A 21,277-nucleotide genomic window follows, 5' to 3' on the forward strand; every position below is an offset into this window, starting at 1 on the left:
AAATTTTTTCTATACATATGGGTAGAGGATCACACTCTTTATTATGGAATAATTATTAAAGCCCCCTTTTACAATAGCTTAATTAGGAACTCTATCCTACCTTTTATGCTGATGCAAAATTCTCCAATTGCTGTCATCCAGGTTGTGAATTCTTGATACTCTAACTCGAGAAGGTGGCACTAGGTCATCTTATCAATCATATTGTTTCTTGTCATAATCCATTGTCTGATATGTTTACTTTCTTCCTTGGAAGGAGATTTAGAGTTTGTGAACCAAACTAGGCCTAGTTTCAAGGAGTATATTAGGAAAGACCAATGTCCAAAAAGTTAGCGGTATATAGCCAAAACTTGACAATCCCAGACACGAAAACTAGCAATGATATGATATTTACCCAAAGTCAGTGGTAAATCACCGAAATATCGCCCGAAATATCGCGATATATTGCAAATAAATTCAAAATATCGCTAAAATTCTTAAAAATATCGAATGTTTTATAGACGTGGCACTGAAAAATTTCCCATTCTCGTAAATAGAAAACGAATGCATGGGAAAGTGGAAACCTCAAAACCTATGGCGGATTCATACTATTCCTTCTTCTCTAGCAAGGGAAAGGCGGTAGCACACGCTTCTGCAAATTCTTCTTCTAAATTTGTGATCTTAGCTTGGTTCAATCTACTCCAGGTCTTGTATCTTATACTTGCTATTTTCTCATCCCATTCTAATGCGAATTTGCAATGGTGCCTCCCAAATTTGATGAAATTTATGTTTAAGCTTTGCAGAATCGCTAGGAATCTCTCACTCTGTGTCTCTTTCTCTGTCTTTTCTCTCTCTCTCTCTCTCTCTCATGTCTTGGACTCTCTCACTCTTGCTGTTTCTCTTTGTAAAGTTGACTCTCCTCCTATGTCTAGGACTTTCTTGCTCTTGCTGCTTCTCTTTGTAAAATCAACTCCAGCGAATCCATGTTGGCAAAATTTCGCCGATACTTCGGGGTTTTGGTGGTTTCGCCAGCCACCAACACCCCTTCTGTCGGCCACATTTGGTACCTTGAAAAAGACACATGTCCTGTGGAGACCGTGTGACTTATATTTTATATATAATGCTGATGTACTCAAACATTACATTAATACTATTATTATTAACATTTGGGGTAAACAAATATTACATTGTTGAATAATATGCTATTCATTGTTTTTTCCTCATAAAACTAATGACAGGAGCAGGAGAGTGCCAAGAGAAGCTCTCATGGTTGCTGGCGTTGGATTTGCTTTTTTTTTTTGTCCCTCCTCATTTACCTCTCTTGTTTGTACAGGAGAGGACAAGAAGAACCCAAAATGCTGAAAGCATACACAATGCCGTCACAATCCCCACTAGAACTGCAGTTGATACAATCTTGATCGGACTACTGGGTTCCACCGCCGTCACCAGTGAAACAAGGATGGATGGAGACATTAGCAGGAGTTGATTGATGAGGCACTATATATCTTGTGTTTGATCCTGTCTCTGCACAGTAGAACCTCAGTGAATAACGGCTCATCTGGGCTTGGAAAACTAAGCAGGTTATCTGATTCTGCGGAGGGCAGAAGCTTCCTCTGTGGTAAAATTCAGATGCTCCACCGACGTCAAATAAGGGCCAACTTCGAAAATCAAAACCCATCAATGGTTAAGAGTCCAGATGCTCTATGATGCCTCTATCCACATGATTTTTAGGAAAATTCCAAAAATGGAAGAATCTCAAATCTTCTCTCTGCGTCATTCCAAAATGTGATTTTGTTTCTAAATTGAACACGTAAAATCTAACCATATAGGTTGAAAATCTTCTCTCAATGTGGATAGAGGATTTAGACCCTATTGTGGAGTTAAGGTAAATGGGTACAATCATGAATACAAAAAAAATAAAGTACATACATCCATTATTGAGGATATATGAGCCCTAGTAAAATACATAAGCCACTATATTTTGTGTACCTTCTCACAGAGTTTAGCAAAGCTGACCCCCTGGCCTAGAGAGGGCAAGACTTCACACTTTGGTTGTCTGACATCTGTTCAAGGCCTTTGCTTTTCATTCCAAAGAACTTTTGTTTACACAAAAATAAAGAACAGTACATGGTATAGACATATTCATTTTTTTCCTTTGCTAATTCTTTTTAAGTTTTAATTATCAAAATGCATTCTAAACCCAAAATCTATTGTAAGAATATACATTAAATGTATTTCACAAACACAAAATGAGTAAACATATTAGATTGGCCACACCCAAGCAGGACAGCTAATAGATACATTTATGTGTGACATGTTTTTTTGATAAGAAAACATCAAAAGATAGATTAAGACAGACAGTTACACAGTCTGTCTATAATACAATCAGTTCTACAGAAAGCCTTAGCAGCAATACATCTAAAAGTGTTCCTGAGTGTAGGGGATTTAAACATACTAACATCAACATTGTTAATACAAGAAGATAAATTTAGCAAAATAGGGATTAGATTGATTGACCATTACCGAACCTTCTGATGAGGAATTAGTTGGAATATGCCTTCATCATTGCATCACAATTCTTCCCATTGAACTCCTTTTTGGTTGGCATAGTAGATTTCTTGCTGAATTCCATAGATAATAGCCTATAATCTTGTCCTGTTGTTGATAAACTCTTTGTTAAGGGACTTTATTTTCCCTTCTAAAATTACCCCCACACTCCATGCTGCAGTGTCTAGATATGTGTTATGTAACCCTGCACATAATAAAGTTGATGAGTGCATCAATTTTAAACTATCACTGTATCACATATACATAAATTTGAAGGTTCTAAATATGAACACTCCTGTGGGACTTGGGTATTATTGGTATGCATTGATGGTGAGAGCTTTAAATCCATCACCAAGCTTTATCTATGACATGTTGGTCCCAAATAATGGAAACCATAAAATAGAGAATCTAATGCCAAAAGCAGTAAGAAAACAACATGTGCTCCATATTAATAAAATTCTCCGGAATACCCAAAAAAAAAAAAAAGAATAATAATCTCGCACGGATTTCTTTGTGTTCTAAACAATATTCAGATTGGAAAAAAAGAGCATTATCAAATTATTAAGAATGTAGACAATGAAATTGAACCATGGATCGATTTACAAACTCAAATCATCAAGCATTTTTCCCTAAAGAGGATTCTCTTTCCCAAGCTAGTGGATGAAAACTTTCACCTTCAGAATAATTCGAAATTGATCCAGTCCCTCGTTATTCTCTTCAAACCTCGTCCCTGTACGAAGACTAGATTTTTCAGATTAAATTTCAAAAGCCCATTTTTCTAAACAAAGAACAATATTTCAAACACGTAAAACCAGAAGACAACGTTATCAAATGCCTACCAGTATTCCAGAAATTGAGGTTGATATCATTGTTGCCATGGCCCTTCTGCCTTCTGGGAATCTCGTCTTGGATAGAGCATAACTTTGAAGGAGAATCTGGTAACAGAAAAAGCCTAACTTTTAAGGGAGACGATAATGTTTTAAGGAAAAGCAGATTCAGAGAACCATGTGAATGATCACAGCTATAACTGTCAACAATGCAAGCTCAGCTCTCTCCCGTCTTTAGTGCGCGGTCGCCGCTGGTAATCTTTATTCTCCCCGTCTCGATGTCTTTCACGATAGAGAAAGAATAATTCTTGAATTGATCGATACCCTGTACAGTCCACAAGGCCTAGGATTGATGACAGTAACAAGCAAGCACTATAAATAGGAGTGGCAAGTAAGCAGATCAAAACAACTACCTTCTTCTTCTCCTAGGCATTTCATCATCCACCTGATAGGCCAGAGCTCATTTCTCAACAGAAGCCAACCATGATGATGAAAAGGTGGTCCGTGGAAGAGGTCGAGGTAGATCAGGGGAAGCAGCAGAGGAGTCAGAGCGGGTGGCAGGATTCACATTCTGCAGATCAGTACCAGTCTTACGTGCGGACACTTCTAAAGTCGCCCAGCGTCGCCGAACCACCACCAGCTGCTGCACCTGCACCTGCACCTCCACCTGCACCTGCACCCCTTACCACCAAAACCACTACCATTACAACCACTACTAATCGTCAGGTGGAGTGGAACAACCGCACCTCAGATTATTACCATGCTCATGTCAATCGTATGTTGCGCTCGCCCAGCATCGTCGATGCACCTCCGTACCCAAAGGTCTATACCCTCTTCAAGAACGACACTGGCCGTCTGAACTAAGCATAAATCTGCAACTGGGATTATCTTTATACACATAATAAGCGATGTATGCTCTATCTTCTACCTAATGTCTCCTACTAGTATTACTTAAGACTACATCTCTGTATGTAAGATAATGGCAATAAGAATCGCAGCTCTGGCCGCGCTTGTTTATTGTCGAAATGTTATCTCACACAAGCACCAATACAAGCAGGTGATTTGCTAAATGGTAGGTAATCACTCTCAGTACTCTTTTTTTTCGTACAACCCTCATGATGAAGTGCATAAGCCGAAGCCTGTCAACTCTCAGTAGTTTAGAATTTTCATCGGAATTTTCCAAGCTCGTGAACTCTAGTAGTTTAGGGTTTTCGTCGGAATTTTTTCAATGCTCAATTTGTCGCAAGATGGACTCCATGCGAACTGAAATTCCACATCAAATCGTATCAACCAAAGAACTGTGTACAAAAGAAAATGTTTTCCAAGATAAAGGCAATTTGTTAAAACAAAGCCCTTTTCATACTAAACTTAAAATCTGACTTTGGACCATTTGATAACCTACCAACCAAGTGTTTCTCCATTGAATTCGATTGTGAAGGCGTCAAAATGTCGAGTTCCATGAATAATTCTACCCAAGCTCTTTCACTTAAGCCTTGCTTATGAACTATTTTTGCTTTGAGAAACAAATGCATATGGTCGTGAATTATTTTTTATACAAAACATTTCATAAATTTTAATTTATGTTTTAAAAATCATTTGAAATAAAACAGTTTTCAGTTATCAAACTCTTTAGTAAAGTTTTTGCGTTGACTGTTTACCAAAGTTATTGCGCTTTGAGGCAAATCAGAGAGATATCAGTAGGGGTGCAAGTTTGGCCCTGACCCATCGCTCTAAGCTCATTCTGAGCTCGAATAAGGCTTGGGCTCAAGATTTTGGCCTTGAGGACAGGTTAGAGCCAAAATATTCTAGTCCCGACTAAGGCCAAAAGAGGGCCTGAGATTATTTTTGGCTCATCGGGCTTGTTCCAACCTGTCCCTAATTTTTTGCCCTGACCCTAACCCTGATTTTGTCCCTAATCCTAGCCTTAATTTTGCTCTAAAGCTTGATCTCAATGAATTAGGATAAAGGATAAGGATACTGCCAGGGGTAGAGCCAAGTGTATGGCCAATCAAGACTAGGGCTAGGGATGGGGCCAATTAGGGCAGGGACAGGGGGTCAATCAGGAAGGGACAAGACCAATCAAGGTGGGAATGAGCTTGGCTTGGCCCTGTAAGGTTTAGGGTCAGGGCGAAAATGGGCTTAGATTAAAATATATATTGGGCTTGGGATTGCAAAAGTCTGCCCCTATTGCAGCCCTAGATATCAGAAATTGGAAGGCATGCTCCCCAACGCAGATTCCAAGTACAACCCACAAATAGAGACCAAATATAAAAGGTTCGCTTAGAAAGCTCATCGTTAGAAATGAAGATTTTTTTTAAGACATCCTTATCTTCCTCTTCAGCTCTTCTACTTAGGTTAGTAGAGACAAAAAGATAAATTGAAAATGGGTTCAAAAGATGAAGAGAATCTCATAAGACTAAGCAAAGGTAGACCTGGAAGAGAGATGGGTTTTGAACCGGGGGAGGTGAGGAAGGTGGACGGTTGTTGTCAAGAGGAAGGGGTGGTGGTAGCCCTTGATGGTAGAGTTTTCAAAGGCCTGTAGAAAAGAAATGGGTAAAGGAAAAATTTTAAGAACTGGATCACTTAAATGAGTGAAAGTACATTTTAATAATTTGACTAATAGAAGGATATTTTAATCACTTAACCCATAAAACTAACGGTCAAATCTTTGAATTGTAACAATGGATAACTTAAAATTTTACAAAAAAACGCCTTGAGGATCTAGCCGTGGTGCGCGCAAGCTGGCCCGGACGAACCTCATTCTAAAAAAGTATATATATATACTCAAAAGTAAAAAGTGGACAATTTAGAATTTTACCTACTTAAATGAATACCATAAAAAGACCTCTCAAATATACTCAAAAGTAGGGGTGTCAATTTATAGCTCAAACAATCGCACCGGCCCGTTATAGCCCGAATCAAAATGGGCCGTAATTGGGTTGAGAGTTGTGGAGCCTGCACCAACCTAAAACCGAACCGCAACCCATTATAATCAGTTTTACAACCCGTTTCGTAATTTTACATTAAATAGTATTTGAATCATTATATTATCATTAGGTAATTGGTATAGACAATTAAAAAAATTAAGCATGAATTTAAAGATCCAATAGTCATTTTACTACTTAATATCTAGGTTATTGATTTCTATAGAATGTGTGGGTTTTTTTTTAATGGAAATTGACCAATAGCAACTTTGCTTTCCATATAATTTTCGCTTTTGTTGTAGGATGTTCAATTGTTTCTTCTTATTCTTTTCCTTACACACCATAACCGTTAGTCAACTCGAATCTAAACAGTTAGTTAGCCCGAATCCAAACCGCACCAAATCGAAACCAACCCAAAACCGTTATTTTGTTAATGTGTTGTGTTTGGGCTAGTGTTTTTTAGCCCCAAACCACACCGTTGACACCCTTACTCAAAAGTTATGCTTAGCTTCGCCTTTTTTTAAAGTACCATAAAAGGACATCTATAAGACCAAGGAAGTCTCATGTTCAAACCTCCTACCCTTTCCTATCTTATAAGCTCCCAGTCCCAGTGACCGGGTTGAGGTTAAAGTGTCTAATCACAATGACTCTCTGATCCACATGTCCAACAACTCATCAGCTCATGAGAGTCTTATCAACATTTCGTTGCATGTAAAACGGATCCACCAAGACAAATATTACAAAAAAATTTTTTTTTAAGGGCTTGTTTGGTTACTTGAGTCTCGAGATTTCAAAAATCTAGAAATTTCAAATCTATGGAGTCATGGTTCATAAAATTAACTGTTCGGTTAGCCTAAATCTTTTGAATGAAATCTATAGATTCATCTTAAAAAAACATTTATGAGTCATGGTTCAAATGTTTAATGTTTTTATAGTAGAAGTGAAATCTCTGGATTTCACCTCATACCCATAAATCTACATATTCACATTTTTAGTGTAAAAAGGTGAATCTCTAGATTTCATGAATCCAAAGATTAACACAACCAAATGGGTATAAATCTCCCATTTGTGAATTTAGAGATTTGAAATCTCCTGGATTCATGTAACCAAACAGGCCCTTAAGAAAATACCGAAAATCTTTTCACTCTCTCACTCGAAAGAAGATTTTGATTTTAAATTGGACATATGTCATAAATCTAACATGTGGGTTAAAAATTTTCCTAACCATGTGGGTAGAAGATCCATACTCTTTATTATGGAATAATTACTAAAGCCCCCTTCTATTATAGCTTAATGAGTAACTGTATCCTACCTTTTATGCTGATGCAGAAATCTCCAGTTGCCATCACTCGGGTTGTGAATTCTTAATACTCTAACTCGAGAAGGTGGTGCTGGGTCATCTTATCATTCATATTGTTTCTTCTCTGTCATCTATTGGCAATATGTTTACTAAGGCTCTTCCTTGGAAGGAGATTTAGAGTTTATGAGCCAAACTAGGCCTTGTAGTTTGAGGGCAGATAATAGGAAAGACCAATGTTCAACAAGTAGATGATATATTGCCGAAACTCGACATTCCCCCACGTGAAAATTAGCAACGATACGATATTTACCCAAAGTTGGTGATAAATCACCAAAATATCACTATATATTGCAGAAAATTCAATATATTGCCAATAAATTCAGGATATCATTAAAATTCCTGAAAATATCGAATGTTTTAAAGACGTGGCACTGAAATTGTTTTCCTTTGTTAACTTTTTTAAGTGTTCATTATCAAAATGCATTTAAAACCCAAAGTTATTTTTTAAGAAAATTTATCAAATGTATTCCACAAACACAAAATGACTAAACATATTAGATTGGCCACACCCAAGTAGGACAGCTAGTAGATACATTTATATGTCACACGTTTTTTGATAAGAAAACATCAAAAGATGTATTAAGATAGACAATAGTTCATCCATAATACAACTAGTTCTACTAAAAGCCTTAGCAGCAATCCATCTAAAATTGTTGTGTAAGGCATTTAAACAAACTAACATTAACATTGTTAATACAAGAAGATAAATTTAGCAAAATGGTGATTAGATTGTGTTGTTCCATTGGCCTAAAATGAAGGTGTTGTCATTGTTGAGAAAGTAGTTGGCTTAATATGGAAATTAGATTTGAGAGAAAGAATCCAATGTCAAATAAAGAAAACTGACAAACCTTTTTTAAGGTCTCTTTCCATTTTTCCGATCAAATTACCTCTTCACTCGGATGGTACGATCCAGTGTCCGATTGAGCCGCAATTTTGGAACGGTGAGCTGCATCAACTTCTTAATCTATCAAATCCATACGGTGGGATTGATTCATGTGGGAGACCTCTAAGTTAGTCCGATGGGGACGTCAAAACACTCCTTGTTTAAGTGAGGAAGTAACTACCGAGTTCTGATTCATCCAACCTGAGTCCAGTTTTGATCAACCTCTTCATCGGATGGTCATCTATGTGTCCGATTGAGCCGATTTTGGGGAGCTGATAAGCATGGAACTTCTTGATCTTCAAATCCAACGGTGCGGATTGTGCCTTAACAAATCACATAGAAGATGCATCAGGATAGGAACTGGGACTTCTGATTCAAGTACTCCAAGGTGGAATTACATCTATAAAGGAGAGCATGGAACTCGAGCTGGAAAGTCACGCACCCTCCCCAAGACTGAAAAAATCTGTTGTGGTCGAATTTGTGCTGAAGGTTGTTGCCTATGGAGGTGAAAATCTGAGAATAACAACATATGTTTGGTGACTAAGAAGAGTGACAGAAGAGGCTGCAACCAAGAGGAAGATGGAGGTCATCTCTTCCTAGATTGTGCTTTTGTTAAAGAGAGAAAACTGAAAAGATTGCTAGAAAAAAGCCTTCGGCGACAAACCGCCACAAGTATTGTCAGCAGCCTCTTACAGCTTGCAAATTGGTTGGACCATCTGATTGACTATCCTTCCACCGGTTATGTTGGTAGTTATGAAGAATCTATCTCATGCCTGTAATTTGGGGAACTTGATTATTGGTTGAGATCTGTGACCTTGCAAGAAACGATCTCATATTCAGCCTTGGTAAGCGTACTCCACTTGATGTTGTCAACAGAGCAATTGGTCTTCATGGTGAGTTTTGGAAGGTGCAAGATGACAAAAGAAACAGAATTTTATTATCTACACCCACCCACACTCAGTTATTAAGCACTGCCTCTCCTCTTGATGTTCCCATTGGCTGGCATCTTTATCAAACTGATGCATCTCTTAAATCAGTCCCACTTGCTATGGGCTTGGGCTATGTGGGGTATAAGGAAGATGGCTTGCTGCTGAAGGCTGTTTCTATCAAGGCCCATTTTGAAAGTGCTTTAATGGGGGAAGCAATGGCGTTGAGGTCGGCTATGTTGGACGCGCTTGCTGAAGGCTATGATAGAGTAATTTTTCAATCAGATTGCACTACTCTCATTAGGTCTATTCAGAGTCCTATAATGGAAGTGCCATTATACATTGATCCAATAGTTCAGGAATATGCCAACAAAATTGCATCACAATTCTTCCAATTGAACGCAGATTTGATGTAATACCGATTTCTTGCTGAATTTCATAGATAATAGTCTGTAATCTTGTCTCGTTGATGACAAACCTTTTGTTAAGGCACTTCAATTTCTTCCACTCCTTGGCTATGTTCCTCAGCCTCGCCACCATGCCCAGCCTTAATGAATCTATGTTATATACCCCTGCACATAATAAAACTGGTGAGTGCATCAATTCAAAACTATCACATATACATAGATTTGAAGTTTCAAATGAACACTCCTGTGGGAGTTGGGTATGGATATGCATTGATGGTGAGAGCTTTAAATCCATCACCCAGATTTATCCATGACATGTTGGTCCCAAATAATGGAAACCATAAAATAGAGAATCTAATGCCAAAAGCAGTAAGAAAACAACATGTGCTGATGTGCTCCCTATTAATAAAATTCTCTGGAATACCCAAAAAAAATCTCCCACGGGTTTCTTTGGGTTCTAAACAATACTCAGATTGGAAAAAAAGAGCATTATCAAATTATTAAGAATCTAGACACAATGAAATTGAGCCATGGATCGATTTACAAGCTCAAATCATTAAGCATTTTCCCCTAAAGAGGATTCCTCTTTCCCTAGCTAGTGGATGAAAACTTTCTCCTTCAGAATAATTCGAAATTGATCCAATTCCTTGTTATTCTCTTCAATCCTCGTCCTTATATGAAAACTAGATTTTACAGATTATAAAGGATCATGCTTGGAAGCAGTGCACGGTCTAGATGCATTTTGGGGTTTAGAGCAAATCTCAACCGTTGAATAAACACTTTACTCAACAGTCCAGATTTTCTCTAGACTCCAAAATGCATCTGGGTCTTTGACAGCGCTGCTCCCAAGCAAAATCAGACTGTAAAGGTGAATAAAAAAGTTATTTCTAAAATAAATTTCAAAGCTTCATTTTTCTAAACCAAGAACAATATTTCAAACATGTAAAACCAGAAGACAGCGTTATCAAATGCCTACCAGTATTCCAGAATTGAGGTTGATATCATTGTTGCCATGGTCCTTCTACCTTCTGGGAATCTCGTCTTGGATAGAGCATAACTTTGATGGAGAATCTGGTAACAGAAAAAGCCTAACTTTTAAGGGAGACGATAATGTTTAAGGAAAAGCAGATTCAGAGAACCATGCGAATGATCACAGCTATAACTGTCAACAATGCAAGCTCAGCTCTCTCCCGTCTTTAGTGCGCGGTCGCCGCTGGTAATCTTTATTCTCCCCGTCTCGATCTCTTTCACGATAGAAACAGAATAATTCTTGAATTGATCGATACCCTGTACAGTCCACAAGGCCTAAGATTGATGACAGTAACAAGCAAGCACTATAAATAGGAGGGGCAAGTAAGCAGATCAAAACAACTACCTTCTTCTTCTCTTAGGCATTTCATCAAACACCTGATAGGCCAGAGCTCATTTCTCAACAGAAGCCAACCATGATGATGAAAAGGTGGTCCGTGGGAGAGGTCGAGGTAGATCAGGGGAAGCAGCAGAGGAGTCAGAGCGGGTGGCAAGATTCGCATTCTGCAGATCAGTACCAGTCTTACGTGCGGACACTTCTAAAGTCGCCCAGCGTCGTCGAACCACCACCAGCTGCTGCACCTGCACCTGCACCTGCACCCCGTACCACCACAACCACTACCACTACAACCACTACTAATCGTCAGGTGGAGTGGAGCAACCGCACCTCAGATGACTACCATGCTCATGTCAATCGCATGTTGCGCTCACCCAGCATCGTCGATGCACCTCCGTACCCAAAGGTCTATACCCTCTTCAAGAACGACAATGGCCGTCTGAACTAAGATAAATCTGCAACTGGGATTATCTTTATACACATAATAAGCGATGTATGCTCTATCTTCTCCCTAATGTCTCCTCACTAGTAGTACCTTAAGACTACATCTCTATATGTAAAATAATTGCAGTAAGAATCGGCAGCTCTAGCTGCGATTGTTTATTGTCGAGATGTTATCTCACACAAGCACAAATACAAGCAGGTGATTTGCTAAATGGTAATCACTCTCAAATACTTCTTTTTTTTCGTACAACCCTTATGATAAAGTGCGTAAGCCGAAGCCTGTCAACTCTCGATCAGTAGTTTAGAATTTTCATCGGAATTTTCCAAGCTCGTGAACTCTCAGTAGTTTGGGGGTTTTAGCCGGAATTTTTTCAATGCTCAATTTGTCGCTAGATGAACTCCATGGGAACTGAAAATCGACATGAATCAACCAAAAGATGAAGGTAATTTGTGAAAACAAAACCCTTTTTCATACCAAATTTGGAATCTGTATTTGGACCCATTCGATAACCTACCAACCCAGTGTTTTTGCCTAATATTTTCGATTGTTCTTGGAAGAGAAACACCGTGACTGGCGTTAGAATATTGTCAAGTTCCATGAACACTCCTTCCTAAGCTCTTTCACTTAAGCCTTGCTTACCTACAATTTTTGCTTTGAGAGATAAATGCAATAACAAATGGTCAGTTACATCAAAATTATTTTTTAATTTATGCTTTAAAAAATCACTTGAAATAAAACAGTCTTATCAAACAATTTTCATTAGCAAAGTTATTGCATGCTCTTTGAGAGAAACCAGATAGATATCAGATACAGGATAATAGCAAACGCAGCTCCAACGCAGATTCCAAGTACAACCCACAAACAGAGACCAAATAAAAAGGTTCGTCTAGAAAGTTCGTCGTTTAGAAATGAAGATTTGCTCCCAGACATCCTTTTCTTCATCTTCTATTTAGGTTAGCAGAAAACAAAGTTACGCTTAGCTTTGCATTTTCATTAAAGTAACATAAAAAGGACCGACCTCTATAAAACCAAGAAAGTCTCATGTTAAAACCTCCTACCCCTTCCAATGGTATAAGCTCCCAGAGCCGTTTTTAACCGGGTTGAGGTTACAAGTGACTAAATGTGTTCTTTAATCCAACAATGGCTCACTCCAAAATACCACAAGAATCAAAAAGAGAAGAAGACTCAAAGTATGAGGATGAAAATGAGCAAGCATAGAGTGATCCATTTCATCTAAAACAAAGGTCTACAAGAATCCAAATCTAATGCTTAAAATAGAGTCCCCCAAGTTTGGGGCCCCAATTAAACAAAAAAAAAATCCAAAAATCCAATGTTAGTTTTCTAACCTTTATTACTAAGTTTAAATGTATTCTGACCTAAATGCCCTTACCCACTCAAGTTACTATATTATCTTGACCTAAATGCCCTTACCCCATTCAAATTACTATATTGCCCATGGTTTAAAGTTCCCTCCCAACATCTTTGTCTTGCCGTGTATCCAATCCCTAGGAGGGTCCCTTCACCCATCTTCCTACACCTTGCTTGGAATCAAGAGCTCCACTTCCCCCAAGGATTAAGATAAATCCGGACAAAGCAACTAAACCACACAAGTCAAAGGATGTTAAAAAACAAAGCACAAAGAAAACCCTAGATTGCTGAATGTTGTTTCTTCCCATTTTGGCAAACCCCAAACCCTAACCTTAAATAGGAAAATAAGAAGAAGAAGCCCATGCTCCAAGGTATCTCTAAGAGTACAAACCCTTGACTCATGACCAATACTGCCACAATTGAAATAGAAAGACCGAAGTTTCAAGTCCGAGAACCAAACCCAAATAGGAACAAGTTTTGAACAGTTTAGAAGCATGCTTGGTCAAAGAGGGTAGAGTATTTTTCAACTCAACCGACCAGGGAAGGGGCGATTGAAATCATTAAGCTTTTTAGGGTATTGATGGTAAAAAGATGGGGAAAAAAATAAAAAAGGGTTAGGATTTTAACAACTCATGGGAAGATGAAGGCCCAATTTGGTATCAATTTTCATTCTCTTGTTAAAAGAAATCAATGCTTTCTACCCAAAAAAAAACTGAAATCAATTCTAAAAATCATTTTTTTTAGGGATAATTATTGTTGCCCTCTTGTACTCTGATTTTATTACTACTTTATCCCCTCTACTTTTTAAAGTTGCTAATCCAACCTGTAACTTTGTCTAAAATTACTAATGCCCCCTTCCTTGATGTGGCATCTATATATTTTTTTCCAAAATCCAAAAATAACCCTATAATTATCTCTTTACTTATTTAATCTTTTGCAAGTTATAATATTATCCTTAATTAACTATAGAAAAAAATTAACTTTAAATTTTTATTTTTTTTTCTAAAAAGAAACTACCTAATAAAGAAAGACTTGATTTTTCTTCTCTAAAAAGAATTAGCCTAATAAAGGAAATATGTGATTAAATAAAACTTAAAATAAAAACTAAAATATTAGGAAATATCAAATGTAATTCAAAGTTGAAAATTGAAAATCTCCTAATATATGCTAACCATTGTACAAAGTGTGTGGTCCCACTAAAGCCAAAATTTATTGTAAAATATAAGATTTTAAGGATATAATTATTCAATATACTTTCTAAAAATGAAGGTAATGTCATATTTTTTAACTTCTTAATTTTAATGAAGGGCACAATAGACATTACATATTTGATGTTAACAAATTATGATAGTCATAAAAACAAAGATGGGGCAATAGTAATTAATCCTTTTTTTTAATAAAAAAATTAAATTGATTTGGTAGCTATTGTCAAGAATAAATTATGAAGTCAAAAAGATTTGGTTAGTGAATAGCAATAAATAGTTCTATACTTTTTAATTTTTTTTGGCTCTCTTTAATGAGTTCCCATTTATTACCTTTGACAGCTGCAACAGTGTTTAACTTCAAAGTTCCTCTTTGGGGTTGCCATGTTAAAGAAGTATTCATTCTTACTGACAGCAGAAACAGGGGAGCAGACTTGAACCATTGCTGTAGCTTGTGAAAAGACCAACATACTCTTGACAGCAGAGCTGACTTGAACCACTGCTGCAGCTTCTGAAAAGGCCAACATACTCTTGGCAACAGCTTGTAGAATCTCGATAGCAGAGACAGCAGTTCCCTCACATAGGAGCTTGTACCTTGCATTCCAAGCTCGAAATCCATTCCTTTGTGTGCTTCTCCTCTGTAATGTCCTTCCATGCTTCAATATAACAAGGCAAAGAGACGTTAGAATTAGATGCAGTATAGCCCAACTCTGATAAGAATTATGCAGCTCTGGCCACAATGCAGTCCAGAAGTAAATGTTCCACAGTTTTCTCCTCATGCCCACATCTATCATAGCAGGGATCTACCTTAAGATTCCTATATCTTAAAGTTACTTTTGTGGCCAATCCATCCGATAGAGCTCCCCATAAAAAAATTCTGAAGCTTGGGAGGGGCTTTAACATTCCAAATTGTTCTCCAAACCCTCCTAGGTACCTGAATTTGCTGAAGTTCCCCTTCTCAGTTGACCACTTCTCTATCTACTTGATCTCAAAGGAAGAGGTAGATTGATTTGGTGGAGACGATCCCATTAGTTGCAGGCCCCTAAATTAGAGGATATCCTTCATCTCTTATTTTAGGGGGAAAAAGGTGAGGGACATGTTTTCTAATTTTGGAGTAAATGGCATTCTTATCCTTGTTTTTGAAGTCATATAAGCACATGCTCATAAAGTTACTGCAAAAAGTTGTCAGATTTTTTCTAATTTTTTAGATAAAAATAGGCTTGGGAATAGATATCAAACACACAAAAATGAAAAATTATCACAAGATGAGAATGAAAATTGATTCTGAAAAGGATTTTTCATCCAACTGAGTCACAGACTCTTTGTAGATAAACTGAGTTGAAGGAGGGGAAAATAGAATCAGTGAAGACTCCAGGTGATTCTCGGATCAGGAAAGTGGGTTTAATTTTTTGAAATTTGAATTGTTGCTTATGTTCGAAGGATCTCTACTGACCAGGTGTTGACGCCCCACATATCCCTGGTTACTCCCAGGGGACGAGCTGAATCCGGGGAGGAAAGGGGAACCAAGGCACACGTGACTCCAGGGAGTAGGGAAGCCAAGTGGAAAAAATGCTTCTGCACCATATATAGAATTTTCAGAGGTTGTCAACAAATTGAAGCATCAAGGAAAAGTTCTGTAAGGTAGAATAGTTAGAAGGGCAATTTCAAAAACCCAACTACATTCAACCAAAAATCATGTACTAGCAACACTACTAGAATTGTAGAAGTAAAGAGGAGGGACGGCAAGTAAGCATAAGAAAAACCATCTAATTGCATCAATAGGCACTTCTTTGCACTTTTTACCCGGAGAATTAGTATATCCTCTGTTTTTTTCATGTTCTTTTTCAATGACCATCCATGTATCCTCATGTACTTACTTCTGTTAACAGATACTAGGTTTGATCAGTTCATCAGAGTGGACATGAAAGGCCAAAGAGTTGACTTACCAGAAGAAAGGAGCATCATGAGAACTAACTGCAAGCATGCCAACACTCCTCGTGCTGCTTCCATGCTCTTCATGGAACTCTCTTGCTATTCTTCACATTTAGGTTTTATCAACCCACTAAATGCTTTGTTCATTTGGCTACAAGGAATGTAAGGTACAGTAGAAATCAACATTGTTTGACTTCACCTTACTTAACAAAATAAAACAATAACTAAAATAAAAATAAAAAAAGACTATTCAAATTTATCACACTTCCATAAAATGTAACCAGACCCCAAAGGAAGCATATCTCTGCTTCTCCCTTGTTAAAGCAGAAAATGTGTTTCTCATTCATTAAAACATGGTCTCAACAACAATCAGTTCCCCCCCCCCCCCCCCCCCCCAAAACAATGCATTGATGGTAAGAGGTCACCAGAATGCTGGTCATTTTACTAGTCTGCTTTTTGGGCACTCACAGCTGCTAGAAAAGGGCATAAATAAGTATCACATACAAAAAGACATAAAAACTGGTGAAATCTGGGGCAATATGACTCTGTCATTAAGGGTTCAAGTTGGAATTGTGGGCAGCCAAGTACACCAAATGGATCAGAATTGACCCTAAACTCATCCTTAGTTGCTTAAGTTGCATATCTATTTCCAGCTGCCAATAAGTCCATTCTATCAACAAATATTTCATGGAAGTTTACATCATGCATGAACAAACTGTAAAAATGGCAAGCTGGTTTTCCAAATCCAACGTATAATCATAAAAGGTTTCAAAAAGCACATACAAAACTCCATTCCCCACAGCCTAATCAATTGATTTGATCACCAAACATTCTCTCGACCAGTAATAGTGTAGTTGGGATTGAAACCATACATCACCAAGCATCAAAACAGTGATCAAAGATGCAATATCAACCAAAATTTATGAATGACATTGTAATTGTTCTATTGCAAGTTTATACTACAACATCTGCATTTTTCTTAGAACCAAAAAGTTTCAAAACATCACCATGTTTGCGAATGTGATGAGGACACTTGTAGAGCAAATCTTGAGCTTCAGAATCCCTACCTTCTTTGAAGAAGGATGTGAAGAGATTAACATAAGCAGAAAGAGATGGGTAAGCCTTTACACTTAATGCTTTCAAGAATTCCTTAGCATCATCCACAGTCCCAAACTTGGATATATACTGAACAAATGGTTCCTGGAATGGAGGGAAATTATGTTTCTTCATTAAAAGAAGAATTTTCAATGCTTCCTCAAGTTTCCCTTGTCCAAGAAGCTTTTGAATCAAAAGTTTATATGTAGCTTGCCAAGGTCTCAAACGGGCCTTGTCAACCATCTCAGTGATCAAAGCATATGCAGCATCTAGCTTATTCTTACTACACAATGCAGTTACCAGGACTTCTAGGAGATCGGCATCAGCATCATAGTTCTTCCCGATCATATTAGTAAAACAAATTAAGGCCTTTTCAACTTCACCAGCTTTGCAATGCCCCTGAATTAAAATGGTCCACGTCTTGATGTCAGGAACACAATCATGTGCTTCCATCTCATCCAAGGTCTTACATGCTTCCTCTAGCCTCCCTGCTTTACAGAGTCCATAAACCAATTGGCTGTAGGTAATGTTGTCAGGTTCATAACCAGCATTTTTCATGGTTTCTAAAATCTTTTCTGCTTCATCAAATTTTCCGACACTAGTCAAAGACCTATGGATCCCATCATAAACAGACTTGGACAGTGGATGCCCTGCTGCTTCATATTTCTTTACAACTCTGAACACTAAATCCAAATCTGGGGTGCCAGCCAATGAGATATGCCGCAACAGCATACTGCAATTCTGAATTGAAGGCTTGTAGGGGCCATCCATCATTAGCTCATAAAGCTCCACAGCATCCTTTATCATCTTGCTCTTCTGGAACTGTCTGGAAAGTTTTATATAGGTGTCAAGATCCATCTCATGGCCTGCCTCCTTCATTTCCCTGACCATGTTCCAAAACTCCTCGATTGATTCAACCCACCCAAGAACCCGAAGAATTGCATTGTAAGTAACAGTGCTGTGTTTATAACCCAGATGATTAGCAGCCCAACGGAAAAACCCTAAAGCCTTTAAAGGCTGACCACGAAGTTCTTTTAAGACCCTCAACATTGTATTCTCTGATAAAGAAAGCCCAAGTTGCCCCAATTTCTTCTCAATCTCATCAGTCCAATCCGAAGCCATAACGAGCTCAATAACTTGTTTTACAATAGAATCCGTGATACCTTCCTCACCCATTTGAGAGTATAACTTAGTCAGAGCATCAGCATCAGTGACCATTTTTGCACTCTTGAAATTACCAACTAGTGTCACGTATGTTTCATTGTCAATAACAAAACCCTCATCCCTCATTTTCTGGACCATAAGCCAGAACTCTTTCATTGAGTCCCTGCGACCTAAAATCCTGAGCATTAGGCTATATAAAGCAGAACTGGATTTAAACCCACGTTCATCGGAAACCCAACAAAAGAAATTCCAAGCTTTTTCAGGGTCCTTATCAAGATTCTTCAATACATAAAGAACAGTTTCGTGGGTCAGCTTTGGATTGGATTTTTCTAGCTCCTGTTCGATCGCATCAGACCATTCACTGGTTGAAATGAGTTCCAAAATAGAGTTTGGCACTATTGAGAAGTGCAACTTTTGATGACTACTTCGAAAACTAGAAACATAAGCTTGCGATGAACCAACACAAGAGAAGTACGGAGAGTTAGTGTACTGCATCACCTGGGACTGAGAACAGGATTGCAGAAACCCAGCAGCGGAAGGACGACTCTGAATGAGCGAGTTAACACGCCTGATAGACGCTAAAATTGCATTCGCCCTCTTCATGTTGATCTGAGAAGTTGATAATCTTGCTAGAGAAATGAAACTGCCAAGAGTTGAAATGAATCAAGGCTAGGGTTTTGACAGGGCTTTGAAACTCTGAAGTCTGAACTTCGAAATTTTCGTTTCTTTACTCGTATCGGTTTTTGTTTCTTTCGGTAAATGTCTGGTCTATTGAAATTTTCGTTTCGTTACTCCTCGGATCATAAATTTACTATTTACACAAATTTAAAATATAGATATACAAAAATTATTGAAAAACAGTCTCATAAATTATTGAAATTTCACTGAAATCTCAATGAAATATCCGCATTTTATCGAAATTCAATCAACTGACTCAAATTCGGCATCATAATAAGGGACTTTAATGTAAATAATTTATTTTTAAAAATAATTCAGAAATATTCCAAAATGAAAAGCAAAATAAGCATAATACCCCCCCAATTAATATATATCGAATTGGCAAAGACAGTCCCAAAATGGGATCCACATCCTCGAATTCCTTCGCAACCCGATCTCCCAAGATTGCGCCAGGCAATTTAAGTAATCCAAAGGTTACCCAACAACCTAGAGTTTAAATAAAATTCAAATTTATGGGTGGGTTTAAATAAAATTCAAATTTAGTTTAAATCGAATAACCATTGGATTACTTAAATGCCACATGGCACAATCTTATGAGGGAATTACATGAAATTGTAGGGAAAGGAATTACAGAGGATGTGAATCCCCCAAAATGTCTCCTAGATTTGCATAATAGTACAAATTCTATAGTGCCTGTTTGGTTACATGAATTCAAAGATTTAAAATCTCTAAATTCACAAATGGGAGATTTATACCCGTTTGGTTGTTTGATTCCCTGGATTCGTGAAATCTAGCGATTCACATTTTTACGCTAAAAATGTGTATTTGTAGATTTATGAGTATGAGATGAAATCTAGAGATTTCACCCCCTAGTATAAAAGCATTACACGTTTGAGCCGTGATTCCATAAATGTTTTATCACCTCAATTTCTTACAAATTAATATCTAGTCTATTTATCACAATAAATAAATCATCCATTGCAGTATATATGACATAGCATCACATAAAAACATTGAGGTCCACTTACAATTATTTTTTAATTTAATCACAACTCTTTGATGTGATTTATAAATGAATTTTAATAATTTGATGTGATGTTATGAGTTATGATATATGTAATACATCTACGTGACTACATGGTCCATTTCCTTGTTAGAAGTTGACTAAATCAAATTTCCATTTATAACATGGTCCATCTCCATCATTTCTCTTAGAATTTACCATACGTGTCAAAATAAAATCTAATGGTTGATATTAAAGATAATATTATTATTTTATTTTATTCCTTACTCCTTTCTCTCTCACTCTACATCTTCTTCACTCATTTTTTCTCATCATAAAAAACCCTTACTGTTCCACAATCAAAAACTAAGAATTCGATTTATCTTCTTTAGCATTTCCTCATTTTTCATTTGCAAACACATTCAATGGTTTTCTTGTAAACGTATTTTTTCAATTGATTACAAATCAAAAGTTTCTCAACATCTAGTTAAAGCTCCGCACACCAATGATCTACAGGTATTCAAATGCATATCCAATCATTTGTCGTGACTCCTTTGTTCGTAGAGAAAAATAAGTAAAAAAGATGGCAAAACATTTTTTTAATGTAAGATAATTATGGCATTTATGTTTTTATTCCGACACGTGACTCAATTCTTAAAAGAAAAAAAAACGGAAATAAACCATATTAGATATAGACTTGATAAAAATCTGATTTTTTTTAAGTATAAATTTAAGAAACATTTTGAAATATCTAGTTATTTTAGTATGTATCATTTTACAAATTTAAGAAATATTTTGAAGTATTTATGTCAATTTAATATATTATTGGAATGTTCTTTTCAATCTTCATTTCGAGTGTCTATATATATATATATATTTTTGATTTCTTTAATAAAAAATAAGAGACATGAATCACGTTGTGGCATTAGATCCATGCTCGAAGCTCCATAGATGGTCCACATCAGTCCCCACTTTTCGTGCAGTGCACAGAAAGCTAAATGCCATTAATAGATAAAACCATTTGAACCCATTGGTCGAACCAAGTTGAACCCAATTTTTATATTTAAGATCTCACGGTATACGATACACCACGTAGTCATCCAAATAAAAGTACAATTATAAGAAACTAAAAAAATAGCAAAATTACAAAAGTAAACGTGTGAATGCGTTGATG

At 37.1% G+C, this 21,277-nt stretch overlaps 1 protein-coding gene and 1 long non-coding RNA gene across 3 annotated transcripts; both read right to left on the reverse strand.

The window, feature by feature from the left end:
* Nucleotides 1–2,289: 2,289 nt before the first annotated feature.
* LOC149007162 (uncharacterized) lies at nucleotides 2,290–11,866 on the reverse strand. Of its 2 annotated transcripts, XR_016175258.1 has the most exons (5): nucleotides 11,462–11,866; nucleotides 3,764–3,993; nucleotides 3,363–3,675; nucleotides 3,198–3,253; nucleotides 2,297–2,728 (listed from the first exon to the last, which is right to left on the reverse strand). It is a non-coding gene; the product is annotated as an uncharacterized LOC149007162 (long non-coding RNA). The 2 variants fall into 2 exon arrangements; XR_016175257.1 differs by lacking the exon at nucleotides 11,462–11,866 and having other exon boundaries at nucleotides 2,290–2,728; nucleotides 3,764–4,751.
* A 4,745-nt stretch (nucleotides 11,867–16,611) lies between these two features.
* BIR6 (Pentatricopeptide repeat (PPR) superfamily protein) lies at nucleotides 16,612–19,162 on the reverse strand. Its single transcript, XM_089165850.1, has one exon. It carries the CDS (start codon nucleotides 19,023–19,025, stop codon nucleotides 17,118–17,120), a length of 1,908 nt encoding a protein of 635 aa, XP_089021976.1. The 5' UTR covers nucleotides 19,026–19,162; the 3' UTR covers nucleotides 16,612–17,117.
* Nucleotides 19,163–21,277: the final 2,115 nt, after the last annotated feature.

Source organism: Hakea prostrata, chromosome 8 (assembly GCF_041222555.1).
Source record: "Hakea prostrata isolate BN-2017 chromosome 8, UWA_Hpros_2, whole genome shotgun sequence".
In the NCBI taxonomy this organism is placed as follows: Eukaryota; Viridiplantae; Streptophyta; class Magnoliopsida; order Proteales; family Proteaceae; genus Hakea; species Hakea prostrata.